Here is a 20099-nt window from a genome sequence, read left to right as displayed (position 1 = left end):
AGTCACTTCTTTCCTTTTCTTTGTGGGCTTGGTTCAGTGCTGACTGAGGTTGGGGCGATCTCTAAGTCCTACCTCTCTGCAGTGCTGCTTGGGAGAGAAAAGACAGCAAGGAGCAGAGAGAGACAAATACATATTCACAGCTGTAGAGAGCAACACATATTTGTAAGAGTTGGAATGGAAATATCCATTATTATTATTTTAGAAGTAATTATATCGTGAAAGTATTGTAAAGTTCTTGCTTCAGTTTGCAAGCAAACAGTAGGAAGTGAACTCCACATTTATTTCATTCTATCCTCTCTCAGCATTTAACTCTGAAAATGTGTTACTTCACAAAAGAAAAGGTTTTCTAATGAGCAGATCAGGTATGTGGCATTACCACTGTCTTGTCAGGCATGGCTTTTTAAAAGCACCTCAACTTTCTGCTTCATTTCTCCAGAATCTTGAAAGCCTCTCCTGCATCTCACACTGCATGGCTGAGAATTCTGAACTCAGTGATTATTCATCTCTCATTATCAACAAAAGCCTTTGGATTCCAGAATTTCAGTGATCAGCAACTGAGGACTGAAGGGCACTGCTATGGTGACATCTCATTAAAACTTTGAAAAGACCTTCTCAGAGTTCAGATAATGTGGAAGCTTGATTTGTCCATGCAGATGGACACATGCCAGCACCCCAAACTGCTTACAAAGAAAATCCCTCATAAGAATTCTCAAAGAGCAGCAAAATATGCTGACGTGGAAGGACACTGCATGCATAAGGTGGACAATAACATGGGCAGTTTTATTTGAAGCTTTTTATAAACCATGGTTTCAAAAAATATTCATACATACATATGTAAAAGCAAAGGAATGTCTTAATGAGTAGGTTATATTGCATCAAGTCAGACAAAAGTTAAATAATGCAAAAATTAAGATTGCCTGTGAAACCTAATTTGGTACCTCATGTGTTTAATACTGGTGGCAGCCAGCCCCCAAAGCCTTTGTGTTCCCTTCTTGCAATTTTATCTCATTCACTAAACAAAGGAACAAATAAACTTTAATTAAATTCCTGCAGAAACCCATACCCAGAAACAGAAACTGGGAGCATTACTGAGCAGCGGCAACAGTAAGTGCATTTATCTCCGATTTAACTACTCTCACTCCATAATCCCATCTCAAAAATTCCTGGTTTTTACTATCTGTGACCCTATTTCCTAAATTTCTCCCCATCACTTAGCTTCTCATCATCTCCTCATTTTTCCTCTCATTCTTGCTGCTTTTCAGAGCTCTTTGTAGAATTCAGATGGTTTCTCAATTTCCTATTTGTTTTCACTCTCTTCAGAAAACCACTCCTGCAGTACCACTGATAATTAAATCTCTCATATGATTACATATATCTTTCCCCTCTCTTAATGCTGAAGAGCATTATGTGCTCTCTTAACAGCTGCTGTGATTTTCAACGTACCTAAAGGAAAGCCAGAGCAATCTCTGTGTTGGGAAGCTGGAGAGCTGTGTGGTGATGTAAGGAAAGGGATGAATCAGGTTTTGTTCAGTGAACAAAAGCATCACAGTTCTTTCCCAAGATCCCTTGCCAGTGGGGCATAATCTAGAATACAAAGAATCGAAGTAAATAAAATAAAAATCATTGGGCTGAATAGTGGCAGAAGAATAACAGTTGCATTCAGGAGGTGGAAGATCATATGGTACACGGGAACAAGCCTCTGGTATTTATAGCATCTTGCAGTGCCAATATTCACTAAATAATCCTGAAAAAACTCCTGTAAGGAAACCACACAAATAATACTCTAACCTCCCCTTTACTGATAAAGCAGCTGAGACAGAGACTGTATAAGTGATAACCTGAAAATGTGCTTCACTTCAACCAGGAGCCGAGCTGGCAGCTCCTAAAGCGTTACTGAACTCTGGGAACGCGGCGCTCGGAGTTGTGCCCGGAGTCACAGTGACTCAGAATCACAGGGAGCACTCAAATGCTGCATTTCTGGGGCACAGGGATGGCAGTGTCCAGCACACCCCGCTGGCTGCTCTGCTGCAGTCGCTGGTGATGAGCAGGGCAAGAGGCTGAACACAGGGCTGGATCAGGCTGCAAATACTTGGATGGTATCGGACCTGCAGAGTTTGACATTCTCAGACATCTTCTACTACCTGCTTAGAACAAATTGTAAAACAGAGAAAAGGGGCTGGAAAAAAGCAATAAAGTATTGTAGGAAATCGTAAAAAGAGGTGTGAGGGGAAAGGAAAAGGCATAAAACAGACTAATAGTAAAATACACTGGCACAAAAATGTATTTTAAGGATTCTTCTATTTTTAGTGGAGAATATGGGCTCTGTTCTAGATTTTTTCCGAATGTAGATTCAGTTTAGAAGTGGGGTAGAAAGGCTGGTGCATTTTCAAGTGAGTTTTCTGAATCAAAAAACAATTTGGAAACAAAAAACCCCAAAACAAACATTTAAGACCTTGAAGTCTGTGCTGTTGGCCCCTTCATAGTCTGCAGCACATTAACATCTGCACCTACTCTCCCCCATTAAAGTCACCGAATAAACAAATATTTAGCATCTCTCAGCCCTGCAGTGTCATTGCCTTTTGCTTTCCAACTCCTTCTATCACAGAGATGTCATCTAATCTCTTAATTCTCAAAGCAACCTTTTGAGCTTTCCACAGGGTTTTCGACTTTAAATGATGATTTCAAAGGACTCTTACCCAGCATCTCCCAGAGCTGCTAGAGGGAATTTTGCTCTCTTATATGCAGCATGAACAACGTAGGAGATGAGCTCCTGGGCTTCAGTGCTTACGCACAGGAGCATACTGCACAAAAGGCTCAGAAATGCATGATGTGAACATGAGGCACGGGAAGAGAGCCAGCAGGCATCAATCTGACATGCAGCCACTTCCTTTATTTCACCCTGGAGCATCCCAGGATGTAGCAGTGCATATCAAGGTGAAAGGGAACGTGCATTTGCTTTCCAATTGCCCCACTGCTCTTCCTTCCTCCTTGCCCTGCTAATTTACCACAGTGCAAACCCAGAGTCCCACCACAAAACACTTTCCTCAGTATAAAGACTGTGCTGTTTGGACTTTGAATTGTAATTATATGGTTTTAGCCAAATTCGTTTGCCACTTTGCATTTAGTAACATTAGGATTGAGCACCACCATGTGTTTCACAGCTAAGTAAAATGATGTATTTATCTGCACCACATGAATGTTGTCAGAGCATCTTTTGAGGATACCAAAACACCAGCATCAGACCAGAAATTAAATGCAAACTTATACTTTTTCATATTACTCCTCAAACAGGAAAAAAAAACAACAAAACCCAAAACCCTACTGCCCTCCTTTTCAAGAGAGCTTTTTCTAGGCCAACCAGAAAAGAACAAAAAGTATTTTTAACAAAATTGCAACTACAGAGGTGATCACACTAGATGTCATTTTTGTTGCCTGAATTTTAAGCAGGTCTGGAGGGTGCATATTTTCATGACAGGGCGTGACTTTAATTACCAGTTGCAGGTTTGGAAGCTTTCCAGCACTACTGTAACATGCTGCCTCTGTGCAGAGGACAACTGTGTGTCATTCAAGCAAAAAACAAACCCTTGGTGACTGGGGTACAAGCAGAGTGACTGGTTTTACGTGGATTTAGGTGCAGTCAGAAACTAAACTTCACAACAACAGTCGTTACAGTGGTCTCCCATTTGTACCACTCTTCTAGAAACCAAAGTGGTGTTTTTACGCTAAAACTTGAATACAGAACAAACTGAAAGTACATATCCAGGCAGGAAATACATTAACTTAATATCCTCTCAGGAAAGAGATCAGGCTTTTACACAGTTTTTGCTTATACTGCCCTTCTCCACTGAGATTCCCTTAGAGTTGGAATGTCTCCTGCAAGTTCCAGCAGCCATTCTGAAGACACTTTTACTCAGTGTATAGTTGTTTACCTCTGCTCTCTGCTCTTTTGTTCCCTTCCCTACTTATTACCAAATTAAACAGGGAAAAAATTACCTAACCTCTCAACACTGCAAGACTTAAGGTAATGGAGGACTGAAACCTTCACTTCCTTCCTCAAATTTAACACCATCTCTACTGATACCAAGCACAACCATAGTCTCTGTCACCTTCACGTGATTTCATGTAAGAAACCACACTTTACCACAGAATAATGTTCTTCCCTTTAAACTATTTCTGCAAAGCGGAACCACTGAGTAAAAAAGGCCATTTTGTGGCAAAGTCTATTTTTTCCTTCTACATCTGTTGCCCAAGCACAGAACCACTGCAGCTGAAGGCAGTTCCCAAGAATCACAACAGTAGTCGAGAAGTGTCAACAGACACAACAATGTGCCTGGAAAGAGGCAGCTTTAGGAGCAAATAGAGTTTTGAGTCATAGAATCACAGAATGGTTTGGGTTGTAAGTCCCCTTAAGGGTCATTTCCTTCCAAACCCCCAGATGTGGGAAGACACCTTCCCCTGGACCAGGTTGCTCAGAGTTCCATTCAACCTGGCCTTGAACAGTTCCAGGGACAGGGCAGCCACAGCTTCTCTGGGAAACCTGTTCCAGGACCTCACCATCCTCACAGGGAACAATTTCTTCCTAATATCCCATCTAAACCTACTCTCTTTCAGCTTGAAGGCAATCCCCCTTGTCCTGTCACTCTAGGCCAATGTACAGAGTGTCTCTCCAGCCCTCTTGTGGTCTCCCTTCAGGTACTGAAGGCTGCAATTAGGTGACCCTGAAACCTTCCCTTCCCCAGGCTGAACAATCCCATTCTCCCCGCCTTTCCTCACAGCAGAGCTGCTCCATCCCTCTGATCATCTTGATGCCTCCTCTGGATTCGCTCCAGCAGTTCCACGTCCTTCCTGTGCTGGAACCCCAGGGCTGGAAGCAGCTCTGCAGGTGGGGCCTCAGGCGGGACCCTTGGGTACAGAACAACCTCCTTTCACAGCTGACAGCGGAAACGAGACACTCATGGCAGCACCTGCCCGTGCAAGTCACCTCTCCGGCCTCCCCGGGGCCGCGGCGCAGCTCGGCCTCAGGCCGGCGCTGAGGGGCCGCGAGCTCCGCGGTGCCGTGGAGTTCCCTCCCGGTTTCCTGCGTGACCCCGCCGGGAGCAGCCCCGCGGAGCTCCCGTTCTGCCCTCCCGGGGCACGGCCCGCAGCACGCCCCCGCCCCGGCTCCGCGCTGCCCGGGCCCCGCTCGGAGCCGCCGCTTCCCTCGGGGCCCGGCCCCGCGCACATCCGGGCGCCTCCCGCTTCCGCCGCGCGCCAGTTCCGCTTCCTGCGCGGCGGAGCCGGGACGGAGCCGGTCCCGCTGCCGGGGTGAGCGCCCGCTCCGCGCTGCCAGGGCGGGGGCGGATCGGCGGCCCCGCACAGCCCGGTGGGTGTGCCGGGGGCCGGGGGGAGGCCGGGCTAGGGCTGGGCGCCGGGGGCGGGCGGGTGTCGCGGCCGGGCCGGTGTCCCCGCGGCGCGGGAGCGGCTCCGCAGCCCCGCGGCCGCCGCAGCAGCGAGCGGGCGCTCCCGGTCGGGCCGTGCCGCTGCCGGGGCAGCCTCGGCGGGGGAGAACCCCCGTCCCACACCGTCGTGCTGACACCGAGCGGCTGCCGGCCCCAAACCCCGTCCCACACCTGTTACGGTGCTGTGGAAAGTGCGGCCCCGTGCGCTCATCGGGCACTTCGGGCGTTTTAAGGGGGGGTTGATGTTTATGTTGCTTAGTGGAACTTAAAGATGTGGGTGCCTCTCTTCTGAATCGTCCAAGGAAAATGATGTAATGCTGCATTTTAACAGCACAACTTGAATGCTTTTTCTAACTCGTGGCCTTCCAGCCCGTTGAGTCTTGGTGGCCCAAGGGTCTTATGAAGGCTCTGAAGATGTAATTAAGCAAAGGAAGCTGTATGAGCGTCAGTTCTGCACAGCACCCAGCCTCGATGGTAGAACCCTTGGAAATCCCTGTGTCTTTTTCTGCTCCTAAACCATTTTCCCATTTTTCTTGATTCGGACTCCGTAGCGTTTTGGCATGGGATAAGAGTGTCTTGTTTCCGATAGCATTTGTCATGACAGGGCTGTAGATCTCTAAGGACTGAGGGTTGGTCAAATGCTCAGCTTTGGAGGGATGATCTTTTCAATTTAGCACTGGACAGAGACTGGAGAAGTTTTCTTACAGTTCTTGCCGTGTGCATGTCCTTGCAGAACGATTTGAGGTGTATAGTACAGGTAAGGAAACAGGCAATAAACTCTTCTTTCTAACTTACTCTGAAGAATTATGGACAGGAATAATTCATGATACCGACACTATGTATCAATAGTGCTCCACACCATGCAGCCTTAGCCTCAGTAGAATTTCTTAGTGCTTCTAAGACCCCTTTTTCATGACTCTTTTTCACCGTGTCATACAAGGTCCCTAACTGATTTGACAATATTTGGGGGGAAAAAAATTCATTTCCCAGTAATACCAGTTTTCAGTTTGTTTTCAGGGCTCCTAGGCAATAGTGTGGAGGGTGAGGCTTGTAGTGTCCTCAGCAAGGAGGTTGTATCTAGACTAATTCTCATCTGCTCTGAGCTTAGTGGCTATGCCTGAGCAATTACAGGTTTGTTCCCAAGAGCCTTTACCGTGTAAAAGAGAAAGTATTTTGTCTGAGTGTGGGTAACCAGTGAGAATACAAAGGTAGAGAGGAAGAAGAATCAGAGTTTTGGCTTCTGAGATTTTTTAAAATTGCCAGACCTGCATTCCTTGAAGGTTGATAACCCTAGATTTTTCACAGATCTGCTCTCTCTTTGAATGTCACTCTTTTGAGGACAGTTTCACCATCAGTGGTGCAGAGGCCTTCTCTGCATCTCCTGACAGTCTGTAGCAGCCTTTTCATACCTATTTCCTTGATTCTATTTCCAAGCCCTAGCAGACAAAAAACATGTTTTTCCTTTTGCATTAAGCTAAAAATCTTGTTTTTCTGCTGTGTTCAATGTAGGACTAAACTGTTAAATACAATTTGTATAAATGATGCTGTGTAAATTAAAGATAGTATAATTATGGTTATTTTGTCAGCACTGCAATGAAAGTGCATTTCTTAGGGTGTAATTTCATTGTGTGGGTGTGTGTTTTGGCTTTGTTTTCAAATTCCTGCTTTGATATTGCTACAGTGAGATGTGACCGGGGGTATGTATTACTGCAGGTATTGCACAGTGGAAGGGATTAGAGAAATCCACTGCCAAAAATGGACTCTTGGGCTCAGAACTATTTTTATGGCCTTCTATATGTTAGGGATTTCATATTTGCTGTTTTGTTATTACATCTGTAAAGGCACCCATGGCTGGTTTGGTTGCATAAGTATTGCAGAGGACATTTCTGAGCTTTGCAATGGCTTTTGTGGTGCTGCAGTGCTCTGCTCGAGTGTGCAGTGCACAGGCTGTACCTGCCCAGAACACACAGCAGATGTGAATGTGACATTGCTAAAAACATCAAAGTGGAACTCGGAGCCCCAGTTTTAACACTGTTCTTTCTCCCTTTGTTTCAGCACTTTCTCAACACATTTCTCATCTGCTCAGGGGAAACAAACAGCTCTTTGATGTCCAATACAATAAAAAATCAAGAATGCTTTGAGTAGATGTTGCGGTTTGTCTCCTGGAAAGAGCAGTTCTCCTCTTTCGTCCTTACATGATCTTTGTGTTTGCCTCCCGCAGCATATTTTTCAGACAGCAATACTGAACATATGCTTCAAGGATGTCTCTCTCTCTCATAATAAAATGGGGTGGACAGGAGTACACAATAACCTCGCTGTCAGAAGAAGACACAGTGTTGGACCTGAAACAGTCTCTGAAAGGCCTTACTGGAGTGTTACCAGAGCGTCAAAAACTGCTTGGGCTTAAAATGAAGGGTAATTGTCCTTACTTGCTGTTTGCTGGGGATGTGCCTGAGATATTTAAGGGCAAATACCCCCCAATCCTAGGCAGGGTGTGTGCACTAACAGGGCATCCACCTCCCAGTTCTAGCTCTGGAGTGAATGTGAATACAGACACTTCATACATCACTGGATATTGTTTATTATTAATATATCTACCTGGTCATTTTTTAGTGGTTTACACTGCCCAGTCCTGGTGGGGAGGAGAACTGGGGGGAAAAAAGTAAACCTCATGGGTTAAGAAGAGTTCAATGGTTGGAAGATAATAAAATACAATATAATACTAATTATAATAATAATGAAAAGAGGAGAGAGAGACATAAAACTCTGGAGAAACCAGTGCCACAATCCAGTTGCTCACCACCCACTCACCGATGCCCATCCAGTCCCTGAGCAGCAGTCGGTGTTTCCCAGCCAATTCCCCCCTGTTTCCACACTGGCCGTGAGGTTCTGTGGCATGGAACATCCCTTTGCCCAGTTCCCCCAGCTCCTTGTGCACCTGCTCACTGTCAGAGCACAGGAAACTGAAAAGTCCTTGATTTAGAGTAAGCACTGCTTGGCACCAACTAAACCATTGGTGTGCCATCAACGTTATTCTCGTACTAAATCCAAAACACAGCACTGCACCAGCTACTAGGAATAAAATTAACTCAATCCCAGCCAAAACCGAGACACTTTATATGGAAGATGGTGATGACACAGCTTGGGGTGTTACAAGGAGGTTATTTCAATTAAGTATGGAATGTATTGACATTTTTCTGAAATCTCTCTAGCCCAATAAAAATAAAATTGCTTTCATTATAGGCAAACCTGCAGATGATGATGTTAAGCTTGGAGCCCTCAAGTTGAAACCAAATACTAAGATTATGATGATGGGCACTCGTGAGGAGAGTTTGGTAAATAATTTTCTTGTTTGTTAGCTTAAACAGCAAAAAATACTTTGTGTCTTCTAATTGTGATTTTGAATTTTGAATATTCCACTCATCATTTGGAAAATGATAGTACAATAGATTTCTGTTTGCATTTATTTTTCTATGTAGAGTAAGCTTTGCTGCAGAACTGAGAGCAATGTATTCATGAAATTCCTGTCTTGTTCTGCACTTGAAGTACAAACCTGTTATTGTGATACTGACTTCTCAAATCTGAACAATCATCAGTATACTTTAATAATTCTTTCCACTAGTAAAGTGAAGTAATTTTGGTTAAATAGTATTCCTGCCCTGTAATGTGCAGTAACAGAAACTTGATATCCATTGTTATTTTCCTTCTGTGATCCTTATTATCTTTTATTATTTTTATTCTTCTAGGAAGATGTCCTTGGGCCACCTCCAGATAACGATGATGTGGTCAATGACTTTGATATTGAAGAGGAAGTTGTGGAAGTAGAAAATAGGTTAGGAGTTCAAGCCATTAAAACAGTTTGTTATTGACTGCAGAGCGTACATTTTAATTAACTTAAACTTTTTGCATTTTTACATCAGGGAAGAAAACCTACTAAAAATTTCCCGTAGAGTTAAAGAATACAAAGTGGAGATTCTGAATCCTCCTAGAGAAGGGAAAAAGCTGCTGGTGCTAGATGTTGATTACACATTATTTGGTGAGTTTTTATGCAACTTATGGTTTTTGTGTAAGAGCTCAATTTATTTGCCAGATTTTTGCTTTGCTGTGTTGTACAACATAACTTCTGCTTTATATGATTTTTTGTCTTCAGCTCACATTTTAAAAAGCATTTTAAAATATTGCACGCTGTTGATTTTAGTGCAGCAACTATTTAATTGCTGCAAAAAGACATAAAAAATCAGCAATTTAGTCTTCTGTCCTGATAGTCTTTCCCTTGACAACTTGTATCTTGGCCATCACAGTGGCAGGGCAAGATACTGTAAAATAATGATCCAATTCTGTACCTGATTGACTCTACTTTTGGGAGGCGTGGGAGAACAGCTTCAAATTTTAGTTACATATCATTACTAAACATTCACAAAAACATGTTTTACTTGAAAATTCTGTCAAGCTGGTTTTTTCTGAAAGCCAGGATTTTCCTTCTGACTTACCTTTCTGGCTTGTAGGTGTGTCATGACAGCGTGACTGTCAGCAGTAAATAATAGCTTCCCTTATACCTTTCCCTTAGCTTTCCTTTTCAATGAGATTTGTTTCCAATCTGACATCAAAGTTCAGCCTGTTTCTGAGTTTAACATTTTTATGGAGAGGTCTTCTGCTGGCAGATTTTGGCAGCAGTTTTGGAATTGGAACAGGGAATGTGTGCATCTCTGAAATGATCTTAATATATGTTCACACAGTTAACTGGACTGGGTTTGAAGGAATCTGTTTCGTATCTGACCAATTACAAATTTGCTAAGTACACAGATGAACTATTTGTCCTGACTCTTCAAAGATATTGATACCCAGAGATCTCTGATTTAATTATTGCTAACCCCTCAAGTACATGTAAAGACCAACAGATAAATATTCCCTCTGCTTTGTCTTTCCCCCTTTAAAATGGGAATGGGAGCTTGATATCAATTCATTCATTATCCTAAAATGCCTCCTCCCTCATTAAACTCCTTGGGTCTCTGGATAGAAAGGAAAATCAGACTGGACTTTAATAGCTAATACTTTAATACTGAATTGCTTCTCTCTTATATTCTTTTAAAGACCACAGGTCATGTGCTGAAACTGGGGTAGAGCTGATGAGGCCATACCTCCATGAATTCCTGACTTCTGCATATGAGGACTATGATATTGTAATTTGGTGTAAGTATTGTACTCAGTACCTAAGAGTTTATTGTAAATTGTCATCCAGAGCAGGGAGTCCTGGTGGGAGGTTTTTATATTGCTTTTTTTAGTGTGAATCACAAGATCTAAAACAATACTGTTTTAGCCAATTACTGGCTGTAATTCAGACAATTATTAGAGATATTTTAGAAAAATACTGATTCTTATGTGAAAAAGCACCACATACTGCTCACAAGAATGTGTCTAGTCACAGGATGAAGCTCAGCATCACTTTACTGAGTGTTACTTTGTACAAAGAAGTGCTTGAAGGAACGGAACTGTATAATCAACATTAGAACAATGTTTCATAGGGATTTTTACAAATAATGTCACTCCAGACAACGCATAGTGAACTGCCAAATGAACCAAGCTCTCCTGTCTGCAGGGGTAGTTGGTCCTTTGCCTTATAGTTCAATTCCTGTCCAACAGCTGGAGAACAGACTTTAGCCAGTGCAGGGCTCAAACCATATTAAAATTGTATTACCAAATGTCATTTTTGTAGCCAATGTGTCTACATATTCTTAGATCAGTAGACAATGTTGACACTTGGTCCTTTCCAGATTTTATGTATTCCTGTCATTGCTTCCAGGAGGAAATCCTGCACAGGCAGTGTGGTTCCTCAAGCCAGGTGTATCCCACTCTTACGGTCCTGCAGGCTGTACTTCAGTAACAGCTGATCTAGAAAATGGTTTAACTATTTGCAGTGCTTCATCTAGTTGTTAATTTGAAAAGTAAGCTTTTCCAAACAAAAACAGTCTTCCATGAAGGAAGACTTTCCTTAAGGCAGTGGCCCTAAAAGCTGCAACAAGGGTGGATCTTTCTAAAATTAAATTTTGTGTAAAAATTTGACATATTAAGTGAACAAGTTCTTGGGTTATTTCTTTTTTTTTTGCCTGCCAATGACTTATTTTGATAAAGTATTCTTTCTGTTTTCTCCCTTTTGTTTCAGCTGCTACTAATATGAAGTGGATTGAAGCCAAAATGAAAGTAAGTTGTTCTGAAAACATGTAATTTGTTTCTGATCTGGGTAACCCTTCATGCAGTTGGGCTCATGCTCAGCATTGTAGAGCAGGTTAGAAACTGAGGAGGTTGTATGAATCATAACCTGAGTTGTTTCAATTTCCATAGTCACTTTAAATTATCTTTATCACAAAACTAGATTAAATCTAATTTTAGAATTCCACACAAACTATCAGCAGTAGGTGCTAAATGTAGCAGAACTAAACACAAGTCAGTACCTGCTGAAACTTGGATTTGTCACGCAGCCCTGCACAGTTGCTTTCATCTTACCTCTAATTATAGAGCTTTAGTCTTTAAATGTGATTTTTTTTAAAGGAACAGACAGATGTGACATGCTGGAGTAGGTTATCAAGAGGAAACTCTTTTCATATTTATCTTTACTTCTTGCAGCTGGGGAATTCTGTTGCTTCCTCTGCCTTATTAAACATCCCATAAGAGCTCTTTCACTTTCTGGTTTCTTCCCTACTGGAATCAGGCAGGAAGCCAGTTTTGAACAGCTGACCTCGTGGTAAACATATTTACAGTCAGGCTTAGCTGTAAATCTAATGAGCTTACTAAGAATTGCTGTGTGTTTGGTTGGTGGCTTGGGGGTTCTTTATGTTCATAAATCAAAGATTATTTCCATTCCAGGAAAAACCTTTCCAAATTTAAGCTTTTATTATGCACAATTTTTTCAGGTTCTCACAGAGCAAAGCACATTTTTCCAGTGTTCTCTTCCTCAAAATAATTAATTGCTACAACTTTTTCTAAACAAAAATGCCTCTCAGAAATGAGAGCCTTTAATCAGAACTATGAAATGAAGTTAGTTAGTGGAAGTAAAGTCAGTGTTGAGCCTTGCAAACATTGCATTCTTGTGGCAGTGTCACATGTTTATATTATGTTGTCAGAGTAAGTGTTAGGACTCAATCTTGTGGAAAACCATTGTTCAAAATGGGCTCTTTCCCCTGTGCTGGTCACCTTTCTGCATTTCTAGGTTACTTTTCCAGCCCTCCTTCTGGATCCTGATCCATTGAGATTCCTGCCACTAGGTGCCACTTTCTGTTTCTCCTTAAACTGATGGCACCAGGGGTCCTTCCCTCCAAGAGTTTCACTTTTGGTCAGGGAGCAGTGATTCCAGCTATAGTTGGCATTAAAGTTTCTGTTTTAAACTACAAAGCAGGAACAGGATTAAAAAGAAGGGAGTATCAGACAAGCAAATTTAATCTCTCATTTACCACCTCTTTATGCCTGGGATTCAAACAATCTAGAACAGCTGGTTCTGTCAGTGTAACAGGATACTGACCCAGAGCATTTCATTTGCAAGATCCCCTTTTTTATAGAAAAGCAAATCAGTTAAGTATGGCTGGATAGTTGCAAGAGAGCTACTGCAAGTATTTTCTCCCTGTTACGTAGCTTTGCATATTGCTGCTGTTTCACACACCAGAAATTGTCAGCAATATCTGTGTTGTACCATGTCAGCAGATTTTACTGGTACTTTTCAGCTTTGGAAAGGATTTGAAATGGAAATGATGCTCTCTTATCTAGACAAAGTTTGTTATTTCTAAAAAGGTTGTTTTCCCTAGAGTATTTCAGGAGTTACCAAATCTTAAAGGTCCAAATTGACTCTAATGTTTGCTGTCTTGGGCATGTGCAGGAGGGAACAGTGACAGTGAGCTGTTCCTGGATATTCCATCTTGGATTGGGCTGTGATTTGTGCACATCACTGTGAGGAACAAAAAGCAGCCAGTACACAATTGCTGTAAAGTAAAGTAGAGTGTGTAGAACTTGCTGTGCACGAAGGTATGAGCAAAACCCCTCTGTATTTTGCCTTCTCTGCAAAGTTGTTTTGATTTTCTGCTGGCATCAGCTGCTAAGTTCCTGATACTAAACACTAAAAATAAATCCCTATGTGCACTTTTATGATCCTCATTGAGTAACAAATCTAAATTTCCCCAGGTATCTATTTTTAGCGTGTCTCTGGTAAACCTCCACAGCTCATCCCGTGACAAACAATGTACTATAATTGTGGCTCCAGTTGTTCAGCAGTAAAACTGTCCTTATTAGAAGCTGTAATAATAAATCTTTGTGATGCAGGAGCTTGGGGTGAGTACCAATGCAAACTACAAGATAACTTTCATGCTGGACAGTGCTGCCATGATAACAGTGCACACTCCTCGGAGAGGACTAATAGATGTAAGTGCCTGGTTTTCTCCTATCTTTTCCTACATTCAGCTGGCATTTTATCACACCACTTTAAAATATTCAACAAAAAAAGTTGTTCTGGAGTTTTCATGCAAGAAAACTGCAAGAATCTTGGAATCAGGTTTTTTTTTTTTTTTCTACTGAAAGTCTCTATTAGTGTTTTGAGTGGTATATTTAGATGTCACAGCTTTCAAATCAAACAGTAGGTAACAGTTGCTAGAAAACTTGGTACCAACAGAAAGGTTTTCCTTAGTGTGGGGGGTATTTCTGTTACATTATTTCACATCTCTTCCTTTGTTAAAGCCAAACTACCTGCTAATGGTAAAGCAAAAGAATATAAGTGTCCATTCAAGTTTGGACTCAGGTTCCTATAGATGATATTTTCATCTTCTGCATATGATCTGATTTACCTCAGATACCTTGTATTGTGTTGTATTTGCAGGTGAAGCCTCTTGGTGTTATCTGGGGAAAGTTTTCAGAGTATTACAGCAAAAAAAATACTATTATGTTTGATGATATTGGCCGAAACTTCCTGATGAACCCACAGAATGGACTCAAGGTAATGTAAGCTGGAATTTTCATTTATTGCTACTTGATACTTCAAGTAGTACTTTCTCCTACTTCTTTGCTGTAGCATAAAGACTATTCTTAACTAGAAAAGATCTATATTTTATTACATTTTTTCATTTATAGTGCCATTTGTCTGGCTTAGTATTTCCTTAATAGTTGTATTAAATAAACCTTGTGTCACTATTAAGTGAGCATTTAAGAGATTACCAAAATCAATGAAATTGTTATTTCTGCTTAAGTTATACCTGCAAGCTGTAATCAAGCTGGGCATTGCTGACAGGCACCATTGAAGTATGTGATGTTCAATCTCCACAGTGGTCATATTCAAAAATAAGTCAAATAACAAGTGGCTGTACTCCATGATAGTATGACAGGATAATCACAAATATTCTGTTGTGAGAAGTAATTAGTCACTTGAGCCATTTTGAATGCACACCAGCAAATATTTCATTTTATACAACTGTCAAGCAGCATGTGCTCTGTTAAAAAATTACTGCTGGTTCTGGGTAAGAAGAATGCAACATAAATTTCTACATATATACCATGGTAGAGCTGTGTGGTACTAAAAGAACTTACACAAATCTCTCTAAAAAAGAAAAAGATGTTTTCAAATGCAGAAATCCAAGATGGTATCTCTTTGAAAGTATCCATGGTGTGAAGAGGATAGCAATTGATGAGATCTAACAAGATGATCTTAACTGGAGGGAGAATCAGGAATAGCAAAGATCTTGCTGGGAGGGGATTATCCAGAGAGGTCCCTCTAGCTCAGATTGGAAAAGTGTTTGTCAAAGTGTTGTTAACAACTGCAGACAAGAGCATTGAATCACTAAAACAAGGCCCAGGTATAATGTATTCCAAGCTTAAAGCAGTTGTCACATAAGCTTTGCTTCTTCTAATATCTCTTTTCACAACAGCTCTGGTTGTAGTCAAAGGCTTTTTGTTGAAAGAAAGCATCTGGTTCCAACGATGCCACACAACTCAGAATGCTGAGCTGAAAACCTCTCCTGCAAAAATCTCTCTGAAACCATATTAGAAAATGTGGCAGTCCATTCCAGATCATTTTATCAGTCTGTCTGGGAGGGGAAGAAGAACTTCTGTCTGAAGTACAAGAGAAAAGAAACTTGGTGCAAGGCAAAAACCTCTCAGTCCATTTTGCATGAACAGGACAGATTGGATCTGACCACTACTGGGAAAGGCTTTTCTTCCTCTTACCTGTGAAAAGTTATAACTTGTCGTAGTATTGAAAATATATTTCAGTCAGGTGGTAAATGATAGAGAATGTAAAGCATTTTTTCTTTCTGTGAGCAAATGGTTATACCCAGTTTATTTATTTTGTATAGATAAGGCCTTTTATGAAAGCACATTTAAATCGGGATAAAGACAAGGAGCTTCTAAAGCTCACCCAATATCTCAAAGAAATAGCAAAGTTAGATGACTTTTTGGAGCTGAATCACAAACATTGGGAAAGGTAAGAACAAAGTCAAAATTCTTGCTTCTTTCTATCCCTGACTCCTGTATTTTGTTTAAGGTTGTCTCTACAAACACCAGCAACAATGGAACTGATTAACTCTGGCATCACTTACAGTTATAAAGGTCCTTTAGTTTGAGGAGAATTTTAATAGGGTTGTAGTGTTGGGGCAGCTTCCCTAAAATGATAAGATTTTGGCAGAACGTGTCTGTGTTTTCATGCTTCTCCAATATTCAGCACTGCACATTATGCAATTGTGCCTCCTAAAAGGAAAAGAATGTTGAAGGGACCTGGTCCCTGGAAATCTCTCTCTTTCCACCCCTGCAAAGTTAGGCTGTGGCTTCACATCCCAACTCCTTTGGTATGAAGCAGCTTTTCTGGTAGGTCCTTCAGGGTGGTGTTAGTGTGGTTCTCAGGCACCATCCAGGTTGGGTGGTATTGCAGGATTCATCAGCTCCAAGTTACTGTCTTATGAACAAGAATTTTCCAACTGCTCAAGCAAAATCCTTCTTAATGGTTTTATGCAACAGCCTGAAGCTTTGATGCATGTGAAGAAAAGCTGTGGGAAAGCCACTCCTTTGGTGCTTAAAAAAGGAGCCTTACAGGCTTGATACAATTTCATTTTTCTTATTAGAACAGAAAGTGTAATAGTAAACCTTAAAAGCAGTGAGATTCACTGGATATTTCACACCATCAGTGAAATTGGTTGGATTCTTAGAGTATTTGCAAAGCCTTCACTGTCACACCACGTAGCCAGATTGCTCCAGCTCTGGTGCTGAGAGAGCTGTGAGATCAGAATTCAAGCAGTTCAGAGTCACTCACATTCTCCAGAGAAGCTGCTGCAGGGCTGTTCTTTTCAGGTTATGCTGGATCAGTTCATTAAAGCCCTGAATTTATTTGAAGGAGTGCCATTACTAATGGACCTTTTTATCTTAAAGGATATAAAAGCCACTTTTCCAGCTGATGTAATTTTCCATCCTCTTAGAATGAGACAGGTTTCCATTTCCTTCCTGCCTTTTGTTTAAAAAGCCTGATAGAGTCTAACTAAAACATGACTTTGAATTACCACAAGATAACCTATCATGGAATTGAAAGATGTTGAAGTCAAATAAAAATCATAAGTGGTATTGATTGCATTTCCAATTGTTGGTTATCAGTAGGAGGATTGTTGGGGAGAAAAGAAAGCAGAGTCACACTTTGGTCTTAAGCTCCCAGGTATATTTGTGCCCACCTCTTACTTGGTGAAAAACTGTACTTTTGTTTCTTTCAGGTATCTTTCAAAGAAGCAAGGACAATAACACTAATAAAACTGTGTGGCACTGAATTGAAGGGAACATCACTAAGATCATTGGACTTTTCCTTGCTTTTGTGCTAGAGTATAATAGTGCTGGACACTGGACCCAATGCCAGAACGACTGCTAAACTTGGTCTTCCAGTTGGTTGGTTGTGGGTTTTTTAGAAGATCACAGCAATAAGCTCAAAGTGGGAGAAACAAGTCAGTTGCTTTTTCTTGCATTCAGTTCTGGTGTTACTTCTCAAAATACTTTCCTCTCCTTTGCTGCTGAAGTACAACCATAACCATCAAAGACCAAAACCATTCTGAGACTAGAAAAAAAAATATTTAGACCAAAAAAGTTGATTAAAAAGCCAACCTTGGCAGTGTATGAATTGTGCAAGTCCTCTATTCCCTCCATCTTTAGAAACAGTCTCCCTCTCCTATTCCACTATTTAAGTCTATAAATTACAAGTTGTCTAAGTTTGGTATGTATTAGTATGTCAGTGTTTCTCTGTGCAAGACAGTAAGATGGGAAAGTACCACCTCTGTGGCCAGTTTACCCCAGTGTGTGAACTTGTACTATAAAGCAGTGTTTACTGGAAAACAAGAGATTGAAGTTGGAGGGAGAGAAACCCACTGTTACTTGGTCAGTGAAAAGCAGCCTGCCTGAAAAATCCCCATATGTCAGATAAAGGGTTTAACCTCAGATGGGAAAGTCACATTCCTAACAAAGCATGAACAAAACCCTTGTTCTCTTCTAGCTAAATCTTGTCAAAGTGCAAACACTGTGTTTAAATACAATATTCAGCCATACTGTTCTTAAAATATCATTTACTTGCGCTGCTTATGCCTGCACTATAGAAGTGTGATGTGACTGCTGTTTGGCATTTCCAACACTCGTGCATTATGCAGTTCATGGATTTGAAAGAAGACTGACCCTTTCAAATAAAAAATGGTATATATTGTTCTTAAGGAACTATAGCAGTTGTGTAAATAATAAATACTTTTTTCATACTTTGTGTCCTGTGCTGCCTTCAATATTTAGCTTGCATAACAGAGCAACCATTGATAATATTAATTTAAGGGGTTTTTGGAGGGTTTGTTTGGATTCCAGAGACACTGGGTTAGCGTCAGGAGTTGACTGTGACTCGTGTCAGAGCCTGGTTATGTGTCTCTGTGGATTAGGGAAGTGGTGCAGCACCAGGCTGGCCAGGAAAGGAGCCTTGACAGCACATGTCAGGCTGTCAGGACAGCAGGCACAAATGAGCTTCTGGGACAAGCACGTGAGGCTCTGGCTCAGTGACCTGTCAGAAAATATCCAGGTCTTTGTCCAGGGCTCTGTGTGCTTTAGTGCCAGCCCCAGCTTCCTTTGAAATGAGCAAATCAGAAAACTGATGCATAGAAGTGGTGGTTTAGGTAAGTATGGAGTGCGAAGATCTGCAGTTTTGTCTCCTAGAGCTGATTTCTGATCGAGAAGCTGCCTGACTCCTGTACAGACAGCACAGGGAGAATCCCTGAGCTTAGAACAGTGATCCTTTCCTGGAAAAGCTGCAGCAGCAATCATGGAATGCAGGGCTGGTGTATGGTGCACTGGAATTCCTTTGTCTTTGGACAGTGGAACAAAGTCAAGGCATTGCAGTTAAATCAGCTGTGGAGTTTGTACTGGGCAGAGAGAAAACCAAACCAAGGGAATGAATTTAAACATGTGCCTGTATTTTGTTGCTCAAAGTTGGCCTACAAACAGAAGGTTACAGTGAATGAGCAAGTCTTTTGCTTTATACAAGGAACATTTTAAAAAATCAATCTTGATTTTATTTCAGTGACACAGGGATTTTGTGTGTCTCAGAATTTGAGAGTACTCACTGATCTGAAGGAGATGTGCACTCTCAAGTATTTTATAAGCTGAGCTGGAACATTTGAGTGCAATCTCAATGTGATGGTAACACAGAGCTGTTGCTGACAAGTTGTTATGTCTTTCATGACTAATATCATTTCCCTTACCATATTTTCTATTTGAAGACTAGTCTTGCAGTTTGATTTGGTTATCTTCTAAAAATGCTGCTGGGATTTATTTGGCTGAGACATGGCTGAGATTTTTAAAGTCATGAAGCTGTGGATAAGGCAAGCACAAGCCTGATGTTCAAATGACACAGCACAAGAATCAGGGGTTACTGAGGAGAGTGGGTTAAAAATGGTAAAAGCAGCAGGAAGAAATCTGGATTTTGTTGCCATGGTTTGTTGTGGAGGCAAGTGGCATCAGCAGGTTCAGAAAAGAGTTCAGCATCTTCATGGAAAGCCCACAGGCAGGAGCTAAAGGGAATAGGATTCTAAAGGGAATGGGAAGGTCTAATAACCTGTAATAAAAGAATTGGAGGTGCTCAGGAAGATGGCAGTGGGTCACATGGAGCAGCTCCTCACTGCACTACAGGACTGCTCTGGGCTATACCTACAATGTGACTGTGCCAAACTACCAGAATAACTGCAAGGATAAATGGGTAGTTTCTGCTTAGCCCCAAAACAACCTATTTATTGCTCATAAATGCAGAGGAAAACACCTGTGCTGATTTTTGTTTCTCCTCTTCAATAGGGAAGGCAGTTTTGACCTACTTGTATTTCCAAAATATAGTTAAGCCTGGAAAAAAACTATGGACATGAAGCTTTAAAGGTTTGTTCCCTGCTAACATTTACTTTCCTTTTAGATTATATTGAGGTGCCTGAGAAGTATTTGATCAATGGCTTTCATTATTTCTATTAAAAGAGATGGTATTAAAGCATAATTAAAGAGAGGGAGCATACAGCTTAATTACAGAGCTCATAATTTACCGTTCTGCAAAACTCTGGAGAAGCATTAAATGGAGTCTGAGCTATTCCAAATATTTTCATGTGTCAGAGACTGTCCCAGGCTCCCAGTACACGTCAAACATTTTGTATGTTG

At 41.3% G+C, this 20099-nt stretch overlaps 1 protein-coding gene across 2 annotated transcripts; it reads left to right on the top strand.

The window, feature by feature from the left end:
• Positions 1-5233: 5233 nt before the first annotated feature.
• On the top strand, positions 5234-18178 carry UBLCP1 (ubiquitin like domain containing CTD phosphatase 1). Of its 2 annotated transcripts, none has more exons than XM_032125054.1 (11): positions 5234-5304; positions 7660-7853; positions 8682-8773; positions 9185-9270; positions 9359-9474; positions 10530-10628; positions 11599-11636; positions 13743-13841; positions 14293-14409; positions 15761-15888; positions 17159-18178. In XM_032125054.1, the coding sequence occupies exons 2-11, from the start codon at positions 7700-7702 to the stop codon at positions 17184-17186; spliced, it is 957 nt and encodes a 318-aa protein (XP_031980945.1). In that variant the 5' UTR covers positions 5234-5304; positions 7660-7699; the 3' UTR covers positions 17187-18178. The 2 variants fall into 2 exon arrangements, with proteins under 2 accessions (XP_031980945.1, XP_031980944.1); XM_032125053.1 differs by having other exon boundaries at positions 5255-5362.
• Positions 18179-20099: the final 1921 nt, after the last annotated feature.

The sequence above is a fragment of the Corvus moneduloides genome, chromosome 15, assembly GCF_009650955.1.
Source record: "Corvus moneduloides isolate bCorMon1 chromosome 15, bCorMon1.pri, whole genome shotgun sequence".
Classification (NCBI taxonomy): domain Eukaryota; kingdom Metazoa; phylum Chordata; class Aves; order Passeriformes; family Corvidae; genus Corvus; species Corvus moneduloides.
This window is presented reverse-complemented; position numbering and strand designations above follow the sequence as displayed.